This window comes from Sapajus apella, unplaced genomic scaffold (assembly GCF_009761245.1).
Source record: "Sapajus apella isolate SASKATOON/1434 unplaced genomic scaffold, GSC_monkey_1.0 scaffold14, whole genome shotgun sequence".
In the NCBI taxonomy this organism is placed as follows: Eukaryota; Metazoa; Chordata; class Mammalia; order Primates; family Cebidae; genus Sapajus; species Sapajus apella.
Genome location: NW_022436954.1, coordinates 27,511,201 through 27,534,519, shown reverse-complemented (window position 1 = coordinate 27,534,519; position 23,319 = coordinate 27,511,201). Strand labels below are relative to the sequence as shown.

The 23,319-nt window shown below is 40.7% G+C and overlaps 1 protein-coding gene across 20 annotated transcripts in view; it reads left to right on the top strand.

Moving 5' to 3' along the window:
• CD44 (CD44 molecule (Indian blood group)) overlaps positions 1-23,319 on the top strand; it is a 94,405-nt gene that overhangs the window by 30,880 nt on the left and 40,206 nt on the right. For 19 of the 20 annotated variants that reach the window (XM_032283581.1, XM_032283571.1, XM_032283570.1 and 16 more), the window contains exons 2-5: positions 7,268-7,433; positions 11,195-11,328; positions 17,865-17,933; positions 20,872-21,105. In XM_032283581.1, the coding sequence (XP_032139472.1) occupies positions 7,268-7,433; positions 11,195-11,328; positions 17,865-17,933; positions 20,872-21,105 (603 nt within the window). The remainder of the gene's footprint in view (positions 1-7,267; positions 7,434-11,194; positions 11,329-17,864; positions 17,934-20,871; positions 21,106-23,319) is intronic. The other variant, XM_032283587.1, reaches the window with a different exon arrangement.

Sequence of the window (23,319 nt, the reverse complement as noted above, 5' to 3'; positions counted from 1 at the left end):
AATAAAACCCAGAGATGTTGCCCCACCTAAACACACACAGATACACACAGACACACCCATATACCCACGCACACACACAATCTTTCATATAATCTCAAGGGTCCATGGACATCTTGAAGACCAGCTCCTGGGTTCCATGTTGAAAATCCCTTGCAGCCCAGCTCCAATACTAGCTACTCCATGAACCAGCCCATTCACCTCTCAGGAAAGTTTGGGAAGATGTAGATAATGGCAATGTGGGTGAAAATAACACAGTGCTCTCTTCCCAGTAGATGTTGTTGTGATTTTCTACGACTTCAGAAATGTCTGGGGTGGACCAAGAAGCTATTATTTCCTGCAGGCTCTACAATCTAGACAAAGCTTTGAAATGTGCTGGAATGATTTTATTAGAGATCTATTTCCCTTGGTCTGAGGCTTATGGAACAGTATAGATGAGATTAACGGTGTTAGGGGTTTATCCAGGAGAGAATGCGTAGTACCTGTAACCAGGAGCCTGTGTGGTAGGCAGCATAGCACAGAGGTTAGAACCTTGACTCTCCCACTTGGATGACATTGGGCAAATGACTTTACCACTCTGTGCTTCAGTTTCCTCATCTCTAAAATGGGTTTAGCAATAGTGCCTACTTCATAGCATTTTTATGCGAATTATATTAGCTGAAGGACATAAGGCATCTAATAAGTATGCAATGCCCATTTGCTCTGATTATTAAGTGTCAAACACCATATCAAGTGTTTGACATACCTTATCTCATTTAATAGTCCCATAAACCCTGACAGGTTAGCATTGTCATCCCATCAAGGAGGAGGTGGAATGTCAGAGAGGTTAAGTAACTAACAGCCTGTGTCACCTGAAGTGAGTGGCAGGGTCAGGAATTGAACCAGATTTGAGCAGGTCCCAACTAGGTTGAACTACCGACCTTCATAAAAGTTTGACACTAGAGACTAGCTTTATAGAACAAATAAACTTTCTTGCAGAGCTCCTTTATCTAGCCTTCCTCACAGCTCTCTAGCAGACCTCTTCCCATGTGGGTTGGGAAATAAGGTTCCTAGACACTGGGACACTGGTCTCCATGACCCCTCTGTGCTGCCCACAGCCCTATAGTCATGAGCATTCTAAAGGCCCAGTGGATTTCTCACATGGGAAGCTTCCTCTCTGAATCCAAAAGAGGCCTCAAACTGTCAGTGTTTTTCATTGAGCCTATTTATCTCTCAGAGGGAGGGACTTGGGACAGTTTATTAATTACATGATACAGGAGATTTATTGGAGACCAGAGGGCCCAACGGAAAACATTCTTGGTTTATTTCCAGCTGGAAAGGCTTGTTTGAGCGATGCAATCAACCATTTAGTATTAGCCTCTTGAGTCAAAGTGGATCCTGAATCACAGAGGTCTCTGTTTCTCAGGAGAAACACACAGACATCTGAGGAGTATTGCGTCTCTGCAGTGGTTTGCAGCATGGAGACATAGGCGCTCTGTCAGCAGTGTTCTGTGGTCTATGGCTATTCATGCCTTAGCCTTACCTTAACTCTACTTCATGGGTATGTTTCTTTACTTCTTCCCCTCTCTGTGTATTAGTTTGTCCATCTGGAAAATAGGGATATTAATATTACCCGCCTCATAGGGTTGTTTTAAGGATAAAATGAGTAAATAATTCTAAAGTGCTTAAAAGAGTGCCTGACATATACATAATGAATGCACAATATTTATTAGCCACTGCTATTGCTGTTGGTATTATGAATACCCTCTGGGGTAATAATTTGGGTTTGCATAATATTGAGGAAACCTGTTGAAATGTCTTCATAAGACATTTATGCAGCCAACAAACATATGAAAAAAAGATCATTATCACTGGTCATTAGAGAAATGCAAATCAAAACCATAATGAGATACCATCTCATGCCAGTTAGAATGGCGATCATTAAAGAGTCACGAAACAACAGATGCTGCAGAGGATGTGGAGAAATAGGAATGCTTTTACACTGTTGGTGGGAGTGTAAATTAGTTCAACCATTGTGGAAGACAGTGGGGTGATTCCTCAAGAATCTCGACCTAGAAATATCATTTGGCCAAGCATCCCATTACTGGGTATATACCCAAAGGATTATAAATCATTCTACTATAGAGACACATGTACATGTGTGTTTATTGAGGCATTGTTCACAATAACAAAGATTTGGAACCAACCCAAATGCCCATCAGTGATAGACTAGATAAAGAAAATGTGGCACATATATACCATGGAATACTATGCAGCCATAAAAAAGGATGGGTTCACGTCCTTGACAGGGATGTGGATGAAGCTGGAAACCATCATTCTTAGCAAACTAACACAGGAACAGAAAACCAAACACTGCATGTTCTTACTCATAAGTGGCAGTTGAACAATGAAAACGCATGGACACAGGGAGGGGAACATCATACACTGGGGTCTATTGGGAGTTGGGGAGCTAGGAGAGGGATAACATTAGCATAAATACCTAATGTAGATAATGGGTTGATGGGTGCAGCAAACCACCATGGCATGTGTATACCTATGTAACAAACCTGCACGTTCTACCATGTACCCCAGAACTTAAAGTATAATAATAAAAAAAAAGTAATGTCTTTATAAATTATCGGGATTTGAGTGACACACAACGTTGAAAGTGTTGGTTCTTTTTAAGTCTAGAGGAGAAGGAGCGTGAACACTTACAGGACAGTTGACCTGAAATGAAGTATTTGACACCATTCTTTCAACTCCTAAGTGGCTAAATAGCATCAGGGTTAGGAGTTGGACTTTTTCTTGAGATTAAGATAAAAGTAGGCTGTAGCATTTTTACTTTGCATAGGATTTCTTCATCTAATCAGTAGCCCTTTGCAGATATCCACAATGTGTCAGGACCTGGTAAGCCTTCACGCCTAGGAAGGCTAAAGATTGAGTTTATCTGTTTCATCCTGTCTTGGCTGATCACATGCACATACAACCACACACTCACTTGCATACACACACATGAGTATGAGGAGAATTCAAAATGTTCATGGAAAAATGAAATTAAATGATAAAAGTTTTAAAATATAAACTTTATTTCTCAGCATAAGCTCCATCAAGTTCAAGACACTGTTATGAGCTATTATAGCAGACATTTAGTCCATCCCTAAAGAACTGAGGGTTCTGGGAATTTAATCATGTCAATGCAGTCTTTCTTACATTGTTAACTAAAGAAAAACGGGTGCCCTTTAAAGATTTTTAAAGATTAGGTAACAGAAAAAAAAAGAAAGAGTCAAATTCTGACTGTAAGGTGAATGCCTAGTAGTTTCCCCATAGAAATTCTCAAAAAATTGCCTTTGTTTGATGAGAGGAATGAGTAGGAACATTGTCATGGTGGAGGAAGACTCTCTGGTGAAGCTTTTTGATACACTTTTCTTCAAAAGCTTGGGCTAACTTTCTGAAAACACTCTCATAATTAGCAGATGTTATCATTCTTTGACCTTCCAGAAAGTCAAGAAACAAAATGCCTTGAGCATCTCAAACCACTGCTGCCATGACCTTGGCTCTGACTGGCCTGCTTGCTTTGACTGGACCCCTTCCACCTCTCGGTAGCTATTCCTTTGATTGTGCTTTGTCTTCAGGATCACACTTGTAAGGCCATGTTTTAATTCCTGTTACAATTCTCAAAGAAATACTTCACGATCTTGATCCCACTTGTTTAATATTTCCATTGAAAGCTCAGCTCTTGGCTGCAGCTGAACTGGGTGCAATGATTTTGGCACCCATTGAGTGGAAAGTTTGCTCAACTTTCATTTTTCAGTCAGATTTGTGTAAGCTAAAGCAATTGAGATCTCTATGATGTTGGCCATTGTTTCTGCTGTTAATCATTGGTCCTCTTCATTTAAGTCACAAGTAAGATTAATTTTTTTTCTCCCAAATTGATGTGGATGGCATATCACTTGCAGCCTTCATCTTCAACACCATCTCATCCCTTCTTCAAACAAGTTATCTGTTTGTAAGCTGCTTATTTTGGGGGGGGTATTGTCCTAATAAACTTTTCATAAGGCATCAATGATTTTGCCATTCTTCCACCTAAGCTCCACCAAAAAATTTGATGGGCGTTCTTGCTTTAATTTTAGCAGAATTCATGTTGCTCTGAGAGAGGATCTTTTCAATCTTATCCTTATTAGTGCCTCAAACTAGATCTGGTTCAGACATAGCAAGTTAGTGTGAGTTTATTTTGGTGCAAAAGATTGAAATCTGTGTATAGCTTTTTCATAACACATATTTTTTAAGAACTTTTTGAAGACCCCTCATGTAGACACACCCACACAATGCATGTATGTATTGTCAATGAAGTTACATTGGCTGTGGGATATGAAACTCAAGGGATTTTACTGAAAAATCTCAGCCTCAATTTGTTCCTCTTACATTTGCATATTCTATCTGCCAGGTGGCAAGGCAGAATTGACTGTAATAAGAAAGAAACTAACATTTAGCTCCAATTGTTGTCCATGCTTCAGAGCTGATTTTTAACCTGAGAGTGACAGCAGCCACCTGGGCCAGGGGCAGACAGGTAGTTTGCCTCTCCTAGAACTGGAGGCTCCTCTACCAGCCTTATCTTCAAGAACCTAATTGGAATGCTTTGTTTTCCTTTTGTGTGCTGGTCTAAGAGAGGCCCCGGAAGGTCTGTCATGCAGATTGACAGTTTCCCTTTTAAGGCTGGCCAACTGAGGCCAAAGTTGAAAATGTTAGTAAAAACAAATAGTATTGCAAAAGGGTCTTGTGCATTTCCTTCTCTATGCTCGTATTGCCCCATCAGCCAAGTGTTACATGAGTGACTTAAGAGAACACCATTAGGCTTGAAAGACAGTGAACTGCAAAAACACACTTTCTCCATTTCACCTAGTTGCTATTTTTCCCCCGGGTGCTAATGATGCAAACAAAAGAAAGGAAAAATAATAGACATTGGTTTATGTCTTTTCAAGTTCCATTTCTTGTTTCTTCTTTTGCTATTTTCAGAATCAAGGAAGATAATACAGACTTTTAACAGTTTTCTTATCTCATTTTGCATTTGTTAGATACTGTTTCCTAGTGGTTGGGACCTGCTTCCTGCTCAGGAAGGAGAAGGCAATGGTTGCCCTCACAATTCAGTAATAGTGATTCTACATTTGTCGTTATTTAACAATTGTTGAAGTGCTCCACTCTCCTTTCTTCAGTTGTGCTAATGATAGAAAAGGAAACTTGGGTACATAGGAAAGAGGTTCAAAGCATGAGTTTGGATGTTAAACAGGTCTGAGATTTCTGGCTCTGCCACTTAAGAGCTGGGTGACTTTGGGGAGTCATTTAATTTTTCTGGGCTTCACCCATAAATAATACACACATACATGAAACTCACCTCTCAGGGTTCTGGTGAAGACTATGTAACACAGAATCTCAAAGGTACTGGGTACCCAGGGATGCTGTAGTAATAGGGTCTCCTCTCCTATCGCTGTCAGCTCAGAAACACAGAAAAGAGCAGCTGGGATTCAGGAAGGAGACTATAGGCTCTAGATAGAAGTATTCACTCACTTCCTTGGGCAACTCACTTCCCTGAGCCTCAATTTTCTTTTTGATAAATAAGTAGAACCTTTCTACCCACCTTTAGACCTGTGTGAGGAAGAGATGGAGCTGGGCTAATGCCAGTTCTGTCTGATTCCAGACCTGGTTCTTAACTAGCAACAAAGAGTGATGCCTGGCCAGGTACCTGGGTCATTGTCCCAAGACAATTTTAACATGTCTCCTTAGAGAAGGACTGTCACTGAGGCCCAAGGAAGTGTTCAGGAGGAATCAAGCTTCACCAGGATAGTTTCAATGACTTAACTCTTCTGTGTGGAGTTTCCTCAAGTATAAACCGGGGATCATATAGTCCTAGGAGTTTTCAATCAGGCCTTTGAAGTCTTTTGAGATTGTTACACAGGATCAAGTAGAACAGGATTATTTCTACCTCTTTACTGAAATTTGAGATTGATGTCTACGAAATTCACTAAAGTACTTGTCTTGAATAATTTTCTACCCAGTTGATAGCAGTTAGGCTTCATTTTCAATGCCATTAACTCTGAGAGCAAACGACAGGCTTTGGGTCTGCCAATATGTTAAAAGTGTGTTTTTGATGAAATTCCAATGAGTCATTTGTTTGTATAATAAATGCTTGTTGAGCATCTACTCTCTACCGAGCACTGTTGTAGGGGTTAGGGATAACAGCCACAAGCAGGTAAACGGCCCTTGCTTTCTCAGAGCTTTCATTCCAGGAAGGAGAGAAAGATAGTAACCACACACACCAATAGATGAACACGTTGTTGTGGAGACACAAAATCCAAATGAGGTGAGGGAGAGACTGGGGATAAGCTAAGGGTGTTTAGGAGAGCATTCTAAAGTGAGGTGAAGTGGGGTTAAAATTCTGAATGACCAAAAAAATGAACCACCTATGTGACCATTTGAGGATGGAACATTCCAGGCAGAGAAGAAGGCAGATACAAATGTTCCAGAATGGGAAGGCGCTCAAAGGTTCTGAGAGAATTGAAGGAAAGTTTTGTGCTTAGAGCAGAGCAAGCTACTTTGAGGTTAGAGAGGAAGCCAGGAGCCAGATTATGTTGGTTTTAGCCATGATAAGAACATTTATACCGAGTGCAAACATAAACTCTTAGACGTTGTAAGCCAGGAAGAGATACCACTTGATTGTGGAAAAATGCTCATAACATGAGATTAAGTGGAAAAAGGACCCTCAAATCTAGAAGTGTCTAGTCAGTACTATTTCAATTATGCAAGCACATGTGTGAGTATATATACGTGTGTGTCTGTGTGTGTGTACATACATACTTTATGTATATATGCATAAAGTACATGTGTGTGTGTGTGCACATGTGAATGTGTGCATTCAGTAAATAAACTAGAAGAAGATACAGAAAAGTGTTTGCTATAGTTGTTGTAGTGGTGGACTTATTTTCCTTCATTGCTTTCTTGTGTTTTGTAAGTTTACCATAAGTTTGTGTGACATCAATAATCAAAATTAAATCATTTACTTTTTAAAAACTTTGTTGCAGAGCAAGCAATGGAGAGAACATAAGTGTGACACTATTTTACCATGTCTTATCTCAGGTTTGAGCTTAATGCTATGGTGCTTTGGGATGCTGGAGTGAATTTCAAAGATTCTGGCTACTAGAGAAGTTTGGCTTTTTAAGGAGTCTGTCCTAAAGCAAACTTCTAACTGTCTCCAAGTTATTTATGCAAAAGAACCTGACATTTCTGTTTCTTCCCACAGATTTGAATATAACCTGCCGCTTCGAAGGTGTATACCACGTGGAGAAAAATGGTCGCTACAGCATCTCTCGGACGGAGGCAGCTGACCTCTGCAAGGCTTTCAATAGCACCTTGCCCACAATGGCCCAGATGGAGAAAGCTCTGAGCAGCGGGTTTGAGACCTGCAGGTAAGAGATCAGCACCCAACCACTGGGGAAAGCTGGTGGCCTGGGCCCAGGGAGCTGGGCTTAGAATTAGAAGGCTCCTCTCCTTCAGCTGAGTGGATTATGGCCTAGAGAGTCAACCCCACCTATTAATTTGGCCAAGTCAATCTGGAACCTGTATGACAACTGGAGTTTAAAGTCAGCTAAAGACACCTGTGTGAATCATAGAGTGGGAGGCCAGAGGAAGCCATTAGGGGTCCTCTCGGCTGAAACCCTCTTGTCTAACCTGCTTCCACAGAGCTCTCCTGGCTTTGAAGAAGCTGCAGTATCATTGTCAGAACCACAAAACATAAACCAAATAACAGTGTTTAAAATAAATATGTGGCTGAGAGCCTTGGGCCTGCAGACTTGGCTCAAAGCAGACTTTTCAAGCAATTCTCTCTTGCTCTCACTGAAAAAATATTTTTTTTTGTTTTTTTTCTTCTATGTTTCTCTGGTTTGAGAAAGTAAATAAAAAGGCATGAAAGTTATTATGCTATATTATATTAAGATTTATTATTACTGGGAGCCTGAGAAGGCTCCCACCGGTATCTTAGTGCTCCATAGAGTCTTCCTCAAACTATGGCTCCAAGATAATCACAAGTAAGGACTTTATTTGTTGAATTTCCAATGGCCTTGTGGTAAGCAGTACACAAGGGGAGCAAGCCATCGTGGTGGTCGCGGTGAATTGTTTTGGTTTGGTTTGTTTTCACTAGAAGAGGTCTGAGCAATCTCTACAACTGCTCTGAAGTTTCTACCCCAGCCTGCAGCTGTGCTTTTGCAACGTCTTTAGGTGGTACAATTTTCCTTTCTCTGTAACACACACTCACATGCACACAGACTGCTTTTGAAAAGCCAAGTGGTAGAACTGTTTACGGAAACCATTAAGTTTAAGTTAAGTGCTTCTATCCCCCTACATTGGTTACAGAGTCATGCACTCACATTACAAGCAATGGCTGAGACTTTTGCTGAAAGAGAAAAGGAAAATCTTTTGTCTTACATTTAAATTAATTAAAATACTAAAATTAAAGCTTGAGTTCTTCACTAGCACTAAATACATTTTTTTTTTTTTTTTTTTTTTTGAGACAGAGTCTTGCTCTGCGGCCCAGGCTGGAGTGCAGTGGCGTGATCTCATCTCACTGCAACCTCTGCCTTTTGCCTCAGCCTTCTTTTGCCTCAGCCTCCTGAGTAATTGGGATGACAGACGCCTGCCACTGAGCCCACCACCATGCCTGGCTAATATTTGTATTTTTAGTAGAGACAGGGTTTTACCATATTAGCCAGGCTGGTCTCGAACTTCTGACCTCGTGATCCGCCTGCCTCAGCCTTCCAAAGTGCTGGTATTACAGGTGTGAGCCACTGCACCTGGCCACTAACTACATTTTAAGTGCCCAGCCATCAACAGCCAGTGGCTACTGTATTGGATGATGCAGGTTATAAAACATTTCCATCATTGTAGAAAGTTCTGTTGAGCAGCACTGCTCTAAAATAAAGAGCAGATGTATATAGACATCTGTATGTGTTCAGAGCTAGGTCTGGGAGAATATGAAAGGAGCAGAGAAAGGGAGAAAGCTCTGGTGGCTACTGAACCTGTACTGTAGGCTGCAGTGAAGACAGGCCAATTAGCAAATCCGTTATTCTATTCCCAAGGCTAATTATTTAAATATGGCCCTGACTAGGCTACTGGTCTAAGAAAATGAATTTAGTAAACCGAACTTTGATTGTGAAATACAAACAAGGCATATTTGAAAAATACAGAAATGCTCCCATATGCTGAGGACCAGGGGAGTTCTTACAACTGCCACTGTCCGATCATCAAGCACTGAGATGCTGGAGACCTACTGCCCACCTGGCCAAACCCCTCACTTAATCCTCAAACTACACTATTGGTCAATATTATCAGCTCATTTTATGAATGAAGCAACTGAGGCTTAGAGAAATTCCACACCCTGGGACACACAGCCTGCCCATGGAGGATTTGGGATTCTGGATCTTCTTAGCCTGAGCCCAGGACAGGATTTTAATGACTAAGGCCTCCTTGGGAACTTAAAAGGAGAGAAAGGATGCTGCCTGGATTTGCTGAATATTCCTTGTTCCCCGTGATCAGTAACTTACTCATGCCACATACACACATATAAACTTTAATATCCCCAGTTCACAGTTAGCATGACACAGAAAACTGCCAGGCAACATGAAGAGGCAAAAACTCAGTAATAGCTTACAAAGAGTACAATCTATTCTAGAATGTCGGGGCTATCCATACTTGACAATAAGATGTGATGGGGTGAGTTGGCAGGTAGGTTCACCAAGGAGTATTAGTTAGAAAAACTGTGCCAAAGAAATCTATCATGTCACCAGTAACTGGTATTAAGTATTGCAAAACGCATTTCCATAATTTCACTCAGGTAGCTATGAATCAGCTTTCTGCCATAGGACAGATGGCAGAGTCTCATGGGCTAGGATAAAACCTTAACAGCTACTCTCTTTTGTCTGCCCCACCCTGATTGGTAGCAACTCTCAGATAACATGAAAACTTATTACCACTTAATTGTGCCTGCTCCCCCTGCCAAGCTAAGGAGACCTTGGGGAAACCAGTCTGTCTGTTCAGATGAGAAATTAGTCATGTGAGCTACAATTGCCACATAGATATGAGTTTTGTGTGCCTGGAAACTTCAAACTCACAGACATTTCCATGGGTCTTCCATGCTGTTCCCCTGGCAGGAAAGATGAAAAGCATTGATGCTGTGCATTTTAGCAAGAATTATATTTTCAAACACCTGCTGGATTTAGCTTCCTCCTCTCTGTTCTCCTGCTGTATCACAGCTTCCCTTGCACACAACATTTTCTCAGCCCACATCTCATTTTTTGAGGCATTTTATATTTTTTTTAAAAATGTGTAATAAGCGAGTTTTTAGCCACCAGGATACTGCTAGAAGAGGCTGGGCTCTGGTATCTGAAAGGGCCTCCAGCTGTAACAAGCTCTCAGACAAACCTTGGTAGGGAGAGAGGGGTTAAACATTTCTTTGGATGTGCTGCTTCTGGAAAGTTCCTGAGCTACATGAGCCGTTGCTATCTGCTTACTTAATTGCTATGACTCCCATTGTAATGATGGCTAATTTATCCCCACTGGCAATAGAATTATACCTGGGATGCTCAGGAGACAGTGTGCTGTGTACTTTGCATATGAACAAGGCTTCATGTTTAGGATAATGGAGTATGGAATAAGGGGGCTTGCAGACTTGTGTCTGAGAAATAAGCAGGGAAATGGGACATGAGGCAGGCCTGAAATGTGTGTACTGAAATGAAGAAGTACCTCTTCCTCTTTATGGAACTGACCATTTTGTGTATTTTCTGGGAAACATGAAGGTAACCCAAAGCCAGCATGAATTGCACATCAAAATTTTTCTCTTCTGTGACTCAGGCTTCCTTCTGCTTGTTCAAATTGGCTCACCACTGCTGACCACAAATTTCGATTGAACTAATTATCCCTTTTATGATTTTTTTAAATAAAAAAGCTCTTTACAGGTCTCTAAATAAAATCACTTTGTTTCTATCAGTCTTGTTGATCTCTTTCCCTCTCTGTGCTGTTATTTTTGGATTTCACATAATTCGGTTGTTGAAACCTCTGATATCCCTAAGGGTGAATTGAGTGAAGAATTGCACGGCATTAAATGTCATTCATTGGGATATTATGAAATTCCCATCTTAGCCTTTCAGGTCAATATCCTCTTGTTTTTCTCTTGCAGGTATGGGTTCATAGAAGGGCACGTGGTGATTCCCCGGATCCACCCCAACTCCATCTGTGCAGCAAACAACACAGGGGTGTACATTCTCACGTCTAACACCTCCCAGTATGACACATATTGCTTCAATGCTTCAGGTTGGTTCTCAGGCGGGGTGTCTGTTGGCATGAAAGCCTTTGGGAGCCTGGTCTTTGGATCTCAGCTTAAGTGGGGATTCATGTAGCCTCTACTTACATAACAAATGCTCACTCAATATCTGTATAGCAGAGACAACATTCCTGTCTCCATGGAGCTTAAACGCTGAATTGGGGAGGCAAACAATAAACAAATAAATATTAAATACAGGCTTGGCACGGTGGCTCACACCTGTAATCCCACCACTTTGGGAGGCTGAGGTGAGCGGATCACCTGAGGTCGGGAGTTCGAGACCAGCCTGACCAACATGGAGAAACCCCGTCTCTCTTAAAAATACAAAAAAATTAGCTAGGTGTGGTGGGACATGCCTGTAATCCCAACCACTCGGGAGGCTGAAGCAGGAGAATCGCTTGAACCCGGGGAGGCAGAGGTTGTGGTGAGCCGAGATCAGGCCATTGCACTCCAGCCTGGGCAACAAGAGTGAAACTCCGTCTCAAAAATAAATAAACAGAGCCAAATAAACAAATAAATATTAAATACCCTTCAGGGGTGTGCAATCTTTTGGATTCCCTGGGCTGCACTGGGAGAAGAAGAATTGTCTTGGGCCCCACATAAATTACACAAAGACTAACAGTAGCTGATAAGCTATAAAACAAACAAAAAATATCGCTCAAAAAAATCTCATAATGTTTTAAGGAAGTTTATGGATTTGTGTTGGACCACGTTCAAAGTCATCTTGGACCACATGTGGCCTGCAAGTTGCAGGTCGGACAAGCCTGAAGTCAGAAAGTGATACAAGTACTATAAAAAAGAAAGCAGAATACGCGGCCAACTAGTACTAGGGATACTTTTATTTTCTGAGAAGGTGGTCAGGGAAAGTGCCTCCCAGCCTGTTCTGAGAATATCAGTGCTCATAGGGGAGAATGCCAAGGAATAAAGTCAGAGAGCTAAGCAAGGGCCCGCTCACCGGGGGTGATTCATTCTCAGTGTGATAGGAAGCCATTATAGGTTTTGAATAAGGGAGTGACATGAATCTAATGATAGCTTTGGGGTGTGAGTCAAATGTCTTAGCTGAGAGGTATTTATTATATGAGAGGACTGGAAAAAAGTCTTGGAGAGTATATGGTATGCCTTTGAGCTTCTTAAATATCCCTTACCCAACAGCTGAGAGAACCAGAGAAGAAGAAACCTAAGTTAAGGTGTAGATGCTGGGTCCCAGGCCAGCCTTTCTCCATGTCTTTGGGACATTCTCCCAACCATTAACCTAGAAAATCCTGCTTATGAGCCTAATTCAAGTCCTAGCAAAATTATAGAATTCTATGCATCAAATTTTCAGATTTTTTTGAGAAGGATCAAAATTATAAACGTCAAATTTCTGGATGCCAGCTATCAAAAGTCTTAACTCTTAAACTGGGCCTTCTGTTCCCATGGAAGGTTTGAAGTTGTGTGAAGGAAAAGATGAAGCCTTGAGGTAAACTTGATACATCTTGCCGGAGTGTCAGTTGTCCTTAAAGGTGGGAAGGGGATGTTAAATTAGGTGGAAAGGGGCTTAAAACATTAGCAGCCTGAGATAAACACAGATATATATATAAAAAAATATATATATTTTGTATATATTATATATATACACAGAGAGAGAGTACAATTTAAAATATGCATGGATTTCTAAGCTAAAAAAAGGACATCAAATTAATTATGAGATATTTTGCCTACTAATAAAAAAAACAAAAATTAAAATTAATTGCTAGATTGCATCAGTGGCTTTCGTCTATACCACCCACCCTTTGTTGTATGAACAGTAGGGATCAGAGTGGAAATTCAGAGAAGAAATCTGCAGTTTAGGACAAAGTATCAGGGCTGGCAGTTGAAATGGAGTGCATGAAGCCAGTAGATTTTGACAAAAATTTTCAGGTCACTAAACCTATGGAGAGGAACAGAAAACTGTAGAATGTTTACTCCTCCCTGTTATGTGGGTGAAGAACACAAATGGAGTTTGACCAAAGGGAAGGTAGTCCAATTAACACTAAATAGTACATGACTCATGCATACTCATTTCCCATACCCATGTCTAGCATGTCATTCTAATGATATTATAATGAGAAAACCACATATAAACAAGCAAGAAATAGACACAGAGCAACATGTGGTCTAGCTAGCTCCATCTCAGTGTAACAGGTCAGAGGGAGACATTGGGAAAAGCTTGTACTTTAGATGAAGAGGTTGGCTCAGTGGGAAAGGGCAGGCTGTACACTCCTGAGTCTCTGGGCACTGTTTATTGCGTCTCCCATTAAGCCTTGCTGAGTGAATGCATGCAGTAAGTTATGTAGTTGCATACCCACCTTGTCTTACCTGTTTTACAGTTTGGTCTCACTTGCCAGAAGGAACCTCAACCCAAACAGCAGAAGCTCACACTGTTTTATTGCCTGGCGTCAGAGCCATCTAGGCAGCCTGCTACTGAGACTTATTTCTATCCTTAATTTTGTTCATGAGGTTGTGCCCATCCCTGGAGTTGGGAGTAACAGCATTGATTAGTTTTTTTCTCCTTGGAGAGTTAGTTCAGTTGAAAGGTTTGAGAGGTACAGCGGGGGGTATATTGCTTACTAACATGGATGAATTAAATAGTAAAGCTAGAAGTAATGTTTTTCCTTTTCTCTGTTTTCCAAATTGACTCAATGTTGATGGCTACTTTTGTAAGTTTTTATTTAAGTTTAAAGGGAATAATTATTGATCACCTTTATGTGCTCAGTACTGCACTAGGCACAGATGGGGTGAAAAAACTGGAGGCTACATTTCTTAAAGAAGTTAACAATCTTGTTGAAGCAAGGAGACAAAAAAATAAAGAAACTGGAGAAGAGGAAAGATGTGTTTAAGGAAAAATAAATTCTAAACGTCTTGGATTAGAGTCAGATGATATGGGTATTAAGTGAGCTAAAGATTTTGATAAACTGCCCTATGCTAAGGATTTCATTGCAAGGATCCTTGTTTCTAATTTAGACTGAGGGCTGCTAGCAGGTGGTCCTGTCCCAGTGCTGTGATCCCCCCCATAAAACGGCTCTAGGGACAAAAGTCAGCTTGATCTTAGTAGATAGCTCCCACAAGCTTAAAGTTTTAGCAATATTTTTAGAAACATGGCCTCTGGCTAACAAATGAAAATAAGGCAGAACTTGAAAAGGCCTTTGTGATTTTTTTTTTTTTCCTCATTCTCAGTGGTTAAGGCCCAATATGAGCCTGGAGACTTCTGTGTGAACACAGAACTGACTTGAATTCATTCATTTATTAAGCTTACTTTCAGTTAAGTGCCTCATTTTCTTTTGAACGTAGAATTACAGGGAAGATCAACATGTATTTATTTATCCATTTCCTCCTTTATTCAACAACTATTTGAGAACATTTATGAGATACCTAGAATGTATCAAGAATTGAGGAGGGTGGCTTTCTATCTGACACCCAGAGATTAGTGGCTAGACTGAATAATTAATGTTTCTCTTGGTTATTTTCGTGTGTTGAAACCAAGGTTTATGAGAATGCCCACCTCAGAGAATTTCTAACAAGTCCTCAGATTCAAGAACACCTCACCAGGTCTAGCTTTCCAAGTAGTACAGAGCTCATTAAATGGAAAGAAAGGCTATCTAATGAGGCCCTGGAATCTAACATGAGAGCATGAATGTGTTAATTGCACATTTGTATCACCATCCACTAAACATATTTGCCAGATTTGATGTTCTTTATAAAAGTTAAAGTGAATTGGAGCATGAAGGGTGTCCATGTGAACAAATGCTCTAATAATTTACAAAACTGTCTTAGGATTTTTGACATCATGCCCCATTCTATTACAACTTGCTGCCTGGAAATTCCCAATGTACTCTTACTTGCAGTTGTGTATGAAGTTGGGGGAGATTGTTCCATCTCTGACATCAAGAAGCCATACTCTAAAGCCTGTTTCCAGGTATGCACAACATACAAACATCAGAAGCATCTCATAGGTTGATATTTCCAAGAGAAACAAGATAGATACTCCCCCAAATCTCCCAGGCTGGCAGTATGCCCTTATTTTCAAGTGCAATAATTTTGGAAAACATTTTTGAAAACTGTAAAAAGCTAAATTAATATTAATTATTACTGCTCCCCATGACCTTGTGAATTCCTCAGAAGCAGGGACAGAAACATATTCATCTTCTTTTCTCTTTCTATATGGTCTGGCATATAAGAGTTGAGTAGATGCTTAAAAATAACAAATGAAGAGTATATCTATAACTTCCTTTAATTATTTCTTATGGCATTACCATTTAGGGTTTATCCAAATGCTTCACCTGCACATATTTACAGGCCATTTTGGGGGTTAACATCTTAGGTGTGCTTACTGGAAGAATAGGCCCTTGGGAAATCATATTGGCACTTTTTTTCTTTTTTCATCCATTTAACACATATTTATTGCATGTTTCTCTATCCCCATTACACAGAAATGCTCTGGCCAAGACAGATAAAGTTATTATCTGTGGAGCTTGTATATTTCTAGGGAGGGAGGCAGATAGCAGGAGGTGGGGATTGAGAGCTGTGCCATGAGCAGCCATCAAGTAAGATGAACAAGATAAGGTTATACAGTGGTAAACATGAAGAAGAAATGAGAGCAAGATGCTATGTGATGGTGACAGGTGTGGGGGAGTAATGAAGGAGTTTAGATTGAATGGTAAGGAAGGGCCTCTCCAAGGAGGTGATATTTCTCTTTAAAGAAATCTGAGAAATCTTTTAGAACAGGCTTTGCAAGAATGGCTTTTCCTAAAACGTTTTGTGTTTTCCAGTTGAATGTATAAAACTGCCAGTTAGTTTCACTATGAGGCCAAATAAATGGGCAGGTAAAGGTTATCCTCTTTATCTGTGGGAACAGATGCTCCCAGGTACTAGGAAGCAAGCAAAACCTGTTTTGTTCAAGCTGTGTTTTTATCCACTTTTATAAGCACACAAAAATTATAGCAGGACTTTGGGAGGCTGAGGCGGGCAGATCATGAGGTCAAGAGATCGAGACCATCCTGGCCAACATGGTGAAACCCCGTCTCTACTAAAAAATACAAAAATTAGCTGGGCATGGGGGTGCGAGCCTGTAGTCCCAGCTACTTGGGATGCTAAGGCAGAAGAATTGCTTGAACCCAGGAGGCGGAGGTTGCAGTGAGCCAAGATTGCGCCACTGCACTCCAGCCTGGCACCTGGCAACAGAGCGAAACTCTGTCTCAAAAAATATATATACCTATATTATAGCAGGAGACTTAAAATACTTGTGATAGTAGTCTGTCTGACTGCCTGCTTCTCTTCCTTTCTCCCTCTCTCTATCCAGCTATCCACCCGTCCATCCATCTCTTTCTTCTTCTTTGACAGAAGCAATTCTGGGAGAAACTAACCTAGCAAATAAATTTCCATTTTACATTTAAGTACGCACACACACACAGTATAAAAGCTGTAAGGCACAAATGGACTTAATCTTTCTATAGCAGCAAAACCAGTTTAAAGCTTTCTGAGATTTTAGAGCTCAGTACAAGGTCTAGTCTCAGAATAAAGCACTTCGGCATGAATGGGAGCTTGCTTCAGCTACTTTGCAGTCTGCTTTTAAGACACGAGGAATGGAATGCAGGGTGGAAGTTTCAGAGCCTGTTTTCAGGGTGCTTGAGACAGGGCTGCTCAGAGGGCTACCAGTAACATCTGTGGGTGATCAGTCAGGCCCAAGATTCAGGCAGAAATCTTTATTCCTGAAGAAAGAGATGAAAGAGTAGAGGATAAATGGCGAGCAAGAGAAAAAAACCCAGAAATGCCCATGATGAGATATGCCAAAACAGTAACCTTGAAAAATCTTCCGGGCATCTAGGCCAAAGGTGGTCAACCTCAGAGGCAACATGCTGAGAAGCAGTCTATACAGAGTAAGCACTTCAAAAGATCAGCTAAGTTAATAAATACATTACTGCATTAATAAGAAACTAGAGATTCATTTGGTTTTTAATATTTCAACCAAGTAAATTCTTTGCTGGTTATTTTAAACTTCAGATTGTCATGCTGTTCATGTTGAAAATATTTTATTGTGTGTCTGCCATGTTTTCTCATCATTTCTATAGATTTCTCAGATTATATTTTCTCATGATAGTTCATACATTACTTTTAATTATTTTACAATGTTCCTGCATTACTTTTATAATCATAAATTTAAAAAATCCTCCCTGATGTATTTGCATTAGAGAAGGAGCCATGTCTATCATATTTAAAATTGTACTCCTTTTACAGTGCCTGATATAGAATGTATAGTTATTAATGAATGTATTCACTGGGGTGGGGAATTTCTGGAAACCTCATAAGTTTCCAGAAATTTATGAAGTCAAATAAAAATGGAAAATGCATCACGAAAGACAGAAATTCCTAGCCAACTTACGGAGCTTTGGAAAAAGAAAATTATTTGGGATAAGTTATAATAAAACTCCATTCTAACTGACTAATAAAAATTAGCATAGATTTTGCTCATATTTTGAAGGGTTCTCATGTTTTTTTTCCTACCCCATAGCTCCACCTGGAGAAGATTGTGCATCAGTCACAGACCTGCCCAATGCCTTTGAGGGACGAATTACCATAAGTACGTATCTCTTCTAATCTTGATTAAATTTTCCTGCTTTTGGAAAAGGGTTCAGGTGTGTTCTCTTTGGTACTATTTGAATAGAATATTAGGTCGGGCGCAGTGGCTCACACCTGTAATCCCAGCACTTTGGGAGGCCAAGGTGGGCGGATCACTTGAGGTCAGAAGATGAGCCTGACCAACATGGTGAAACCCCATCTCTACTAAGAATACAAAAAAATTAGCCAGGCATAGTGATGGACACCTATAATCCCAGCTACTCAGGAGGCTGAGGCAGGAGAATTGCATGAACCTGGAGGCAGAGGTTGTAATGAGCTGAGATTGCGCCACTGCACTCCAGCCTGGGCAACAGAGTGAGATTCCATTTCCAAAAAACTATATATATGTATAAAGAATAGTAGTCATTTCCCTAAGACTAAGGATAGTTGGCTTTAATTCACTGTCTCTTCCCTTTTTTTCTGTGAAGACTTGAAACTGCTCTGTGGTTTACACTCATGCATTGTTCCTCAAACTTCAATCATTTGAAAATCGCTTTCACATTTTTTTTGGCATCTCTGTGTACACTGCTATCATTTACTGGATATTTTTTATTTAATTGGCCCATTGTTTTCTACTTAATATACATTCATTTTTAAAAAGAAATCGCACATGGAAACCAAGATCACATCATAAATAGAAGGCAACATTAATAATACATTTAAATGTAAGAAAAATTAAATAATATTCTTAATTTGTGACTGCAGAAAGCTCTGGGTCTGAGTCATGTTCCCTCTTATAAAGGGGGATTAATAACTGTCAGGTGTAGGGGCAGTGTGGCCCCAAGTAGCAATTTTCTGTTTGATGTAACTGAAGTATTGAAAGATAATCATGAAGGATATAAACTTCTTGATATGTGTTTTGACGTCATTTTTACCACATCTATCTGAAATCATCCTGGTATTTGATTATCCACTGGTGTGTATATTCTGGCACTTTTTAAAAATAGAGATAAGGGTCTCACTATGTGGCTTGGGCTGGTCTTTAACTCCTGGGCTCAAACAATCCTCCCTCCTCAGCCTCCCAAAGTGCCAGGATTACAGACATGAGCCACCATGCCTGGCCAATTCCAGCACTTTAGAAATCAGGAAATCTCAACCAGAACTTTCAAATAGGCTAAACTGCTAACCCTGATGTTACTGTCTTTGAGCGTCATTAATTCGGAAGCAGCACAGTGTCGAGGAGGTCTGATTTCTGCTTCCTCACAGCTAGACACTGACAGTGTGCATGGGCATGATGTTGGCAGCGATAGAGGGACGAGAATCTCCATAGGCCACACAAACCCAGCCCCGCACTGTTAGGTAAGGAATTGTCCCTGACCTGTGCCTTGCAGTAGGAAGGGGATGCCTCACTCCATGATGGCTACGACAGGAGGTGTGCTGTCTCAGTCAGCCCTGGTTTGAAATCCTAGTTCCTCACCATGTGTGAGATTTTAGAGAAGTGACATACTTTCTCTGATCCGCAGTTTTCTTGTATGTATGATGGAATAACCTATGAGAATTTTCACGAAATTTGTAAAAGACAGCATATCTAATGTATGCCCAGCCCGTAGTAGATGTTTAATAAATGCCCTGTTTCTTTGATGCTCACAGTTCTCTTTTGAAGTCTAGACCTGTAAGAGTCTGGTCAACAATATTTCCTTGTCAAATCCTCATCTTCAGAGATTACCAGGATGATTGAGACCTTAATTCTTTTTCATGTATGTATTATTAATAGTTCCGCTTGAGGCTTGGCACAGCAGCTCACTACTGTAATCCTAGCACTTTGGGAGGCTGAGGCAGTCAGATCACCTGAAGTCAGGAGTTTGAGATCAGCCTGGCCAACATGGTGAAACCCCATCTAGCCAGGCATGGTGTCATGCACCTGTAGTCCTAGCTACTTGGGAGGCCGAGGCAGGGGAATTGCTTGAATCCGGGAGGCAGAGGGTGCAGCACGCTGAGATTGCACCACTGCACCCAAGCCTGGGCAACAGAGTGAGACTCCATCTCAAAAAAAAAAACAAGTTCCATTGAGCAAGCTAAATAGGTAGACAAAAAGAACCTTTAGTTCCATCAATGCAATACAGCAGTAAATAATTTTATCTAAATGCACACTTGCATAGTGAGTGGCCCAGACTTCAGAGCAGCAAATACTTTTAGGGAGGAATAATGAATGAATGCATTCAGGCTTTTTCTCCTCCGGTTCATTCTAGTCATTTCCTTGTTGAAACCACAGACGTTGATCTTCATATATATCTGTGCTTGTTAATTTCCAGGTTGAATTTCACAGAGGACTGCAAGGCTCTATCTCTATTTAGACCTGCTGATTTCCTAGCCAGAAGTGGGTGTTTGCACAAGCAGACAAAATTTGCCCAAGCAGACAAAATTTTCCCCTTAAAACAGAAAATCTAAATCGTCATCGATTTGCAAATGTGTCTTCCCTGCTGAGGCTATTAGTCTGCTACTTCAAATCTTTTTTGGAGGAATAGATGAAATAAATAGCAACACATTTTATATGTACTTCAGAAGGGAGAGTAGGGAACCAAGTGGGAGGATGATTATTTATTGGGCATCCACTGTATTTTGAATACTGTGCTGAGTACTTTACTTACAATGTATTACATAATCCCCATTTTACAATGAGAAAACGGAAGCTCAGAGTTACCTTGTCTAGAGCTCTATGAAGCTGGGATTCAAACGTGGGGATGGGACTCTCCAGTACTTCTTTGTTTCTTGCCTCATCCCCAAGGTGTGTGGGGGATGGGAGGGTGCACTTAGTGCATCAGCCACTCTCTCCCACCACTGAATAAATAGGTGTTTTTCATTACAAAAGAAAATAGCTTTGAAATCACTACATTACATGCTAATCCACATACTCAAAATATGAGCTGCAAAGTTCTGTAAGTACCTTTTCTCTCTCCCAGCTATTGTTAACCGAGACGGCACCCGCTATGTCAAGAAAGGAGAATACAGAACGAATCCTGAGGACATCAACCCCAGCAGCCCTACTGATGACGACGTAAGCAGTGGATCCTCCAGTGAAAGGAGCAGCACTTCAGGAGGTTACATCTTTTATAACTACTTTTCAACTTCACCACCCATCCCAGATGACGACGGTCCCTGGATCACCGACAGCACAGACAGAACCCCTGCTACCAGTAAGGAGAATAAATCACTGTGCTTCCCAATAGCATTTCCTCGGCAAAATGCCTCTGACCTTCCTACTGCCCACTCACATGCTGATTTTCTCATCTCTAGACAGCTGGAAGTTGGTGACACCATTAGGGGAAGTGGACTCTTGTGGTTGCCAGTGCATTGCATTCATTGACTACTGCTGTTTACCTTTTTTTTCCTCATCTGTAACTGTTTTTCTTACCTTGGCATAATAAGTGCCATATTGGAAGTCTTATTTTGGGGAGAGCCCTCCTTATTCTCTTATCACTAGGGATACAGTGACAATTCAAGCCTGATATGAAAACTATTTTCATTTTTGCATGCTTCCTTCTTGTTCTTATCCACCTATGGGTAAGATAGTTTTTATAGAGTTGGGACCATAGAGTTTGCATACCACTCCACTAGCACTTTTTAAAAAAACCCATTTATGCCTGAGGTTGCAATTCTTTGAATTTTTGCAATCAGACCTTGGTGATGACCTGAGCAGTAGGCTGTAAATACCTCCTACATGCTTAGTGTTCCAATAGTGGAAGAGTAGGCATAAATGGGTCAACTGTGTTATGTTTTAATCTGATTTATACACATATTTTTGATAGTGTAATATTCAGGGATTTTCATCAACCATGATTTACTAACAATTCCTTCATTTTTGGTCCAAAGAAGCATATCTGGAGGAGCTTTCTGATCAAATTGAATAAACTTGAGAGTTCTATATTCCAGCCTGTTGGGGAAGGATCTCAATACTTACTTGGCATGTGGGGGTAATTCATTACTTAGGACTACAAGAGTGGAAGTATGTAAACATTACATTTGATTCCTTTGGAGTTTGCCCCTCGTGCATCAGCTCCACTGGAAAGTGTTTACATCTCTCTTGCCTCTTCTGTTTCCCTCTTGGCTTTTCTTCTATGGTTTGTTTGGAAATGGACTTCCAGATGGGCCATGTTCCTCCAGTGGAGGATTAATCAAACTCAAATAGGGCATCTGCGTCTGGAGCAGTTTTCCTAGTATGGTGTGGATTTTCTCTTTTCCTGGCCACGGCTCCTGAGGGTTGGAACTTGGGCCTCCAAAGAGTGTGGCAGAAATGCGCTGGCTTGTGAATACTCAAGACAGGGCCCTTCCTATTCCTCATTGCCCAGAAGCCAAGGAAACCTCCCCAGCACTGTGATTTCATTTAAGGTCACTTGCTCAATAGCATTTTAAATTTCTGTCAGTCGCTTGCTGAGGGCATGAGACAAATAGGTTCCCATCACTCCCTGCAAATTCTTTGAAGCCTTTCAAAAAGCAGTTTTTTCAAGCTGCCCATGCTTTCTTGAATTATTGACACTCTTGAGGTTGCGTCAGCTTATTGTTGGTAGTCCCATGGGCAACTCTTCTTGAGAGAGGCTTCTGCAAACAAGGCAGGTAGTGCTGCTAGCCACTCACTGCTTCTTGGGTTCCCAGTCTGTTTAAAGTAACCACGTCGAAGGTGCTTATCATTATGGCATGCAATTTTGTCAGATGTTGGCAAACACAATAATTAGTGGTCTCAGCAGGAAGCAGAATAGGTCTACCCTAAAGTATCACTTCCCACCAAAGGAGAAATTCCTGACAAAACATAACTTGTGGGGACTAGACGAAGTTAACATTCAAGCCACTAATAGCCTATATAAAATAGTATTTCATGTGTATTTTTAAAAAGGCAATTAGCACATTTTCTTAACCCCCATAGAATATCTCTTAAGAATGGTATCTTCCCTTCCTAAGTTAGTCAGCAAATGTATTTTGAGAATCTACTATGTACCAGGCCTATTAGAATCTTGGGATCTAAGGATAAACGTGGTTAGGAAGTAATATTGAAAAGAAGCAAGGATTGCTGAGATATTTATTCATTCAATTAATATTTGAGGTCTTCTGTATGCCAGACACTGCTCTAGGATGCTAGGATTTCATGGACTTAACTTCATGGAGACTACATATTATTAGTTTAGAAATCAAGGGAAAGGAGTGCTACAAGACTTAACTAAAACATGGTTCAAGATGTGGGCTGAGAAATGAGTTGTGCCTTTTTCCTCCCGGATAAATTGGTTAAGTTTCTTTCAGCAGCTAAAAAAGAGAGAGACTAATTAGACTACCAGATGAGTCCAGGGCTAACCTAAAAGTCTTTGAAGTACTGTAGGACTCAATGGGACCAGTAGCAGCTCCAAGTGGATCACTTCCTG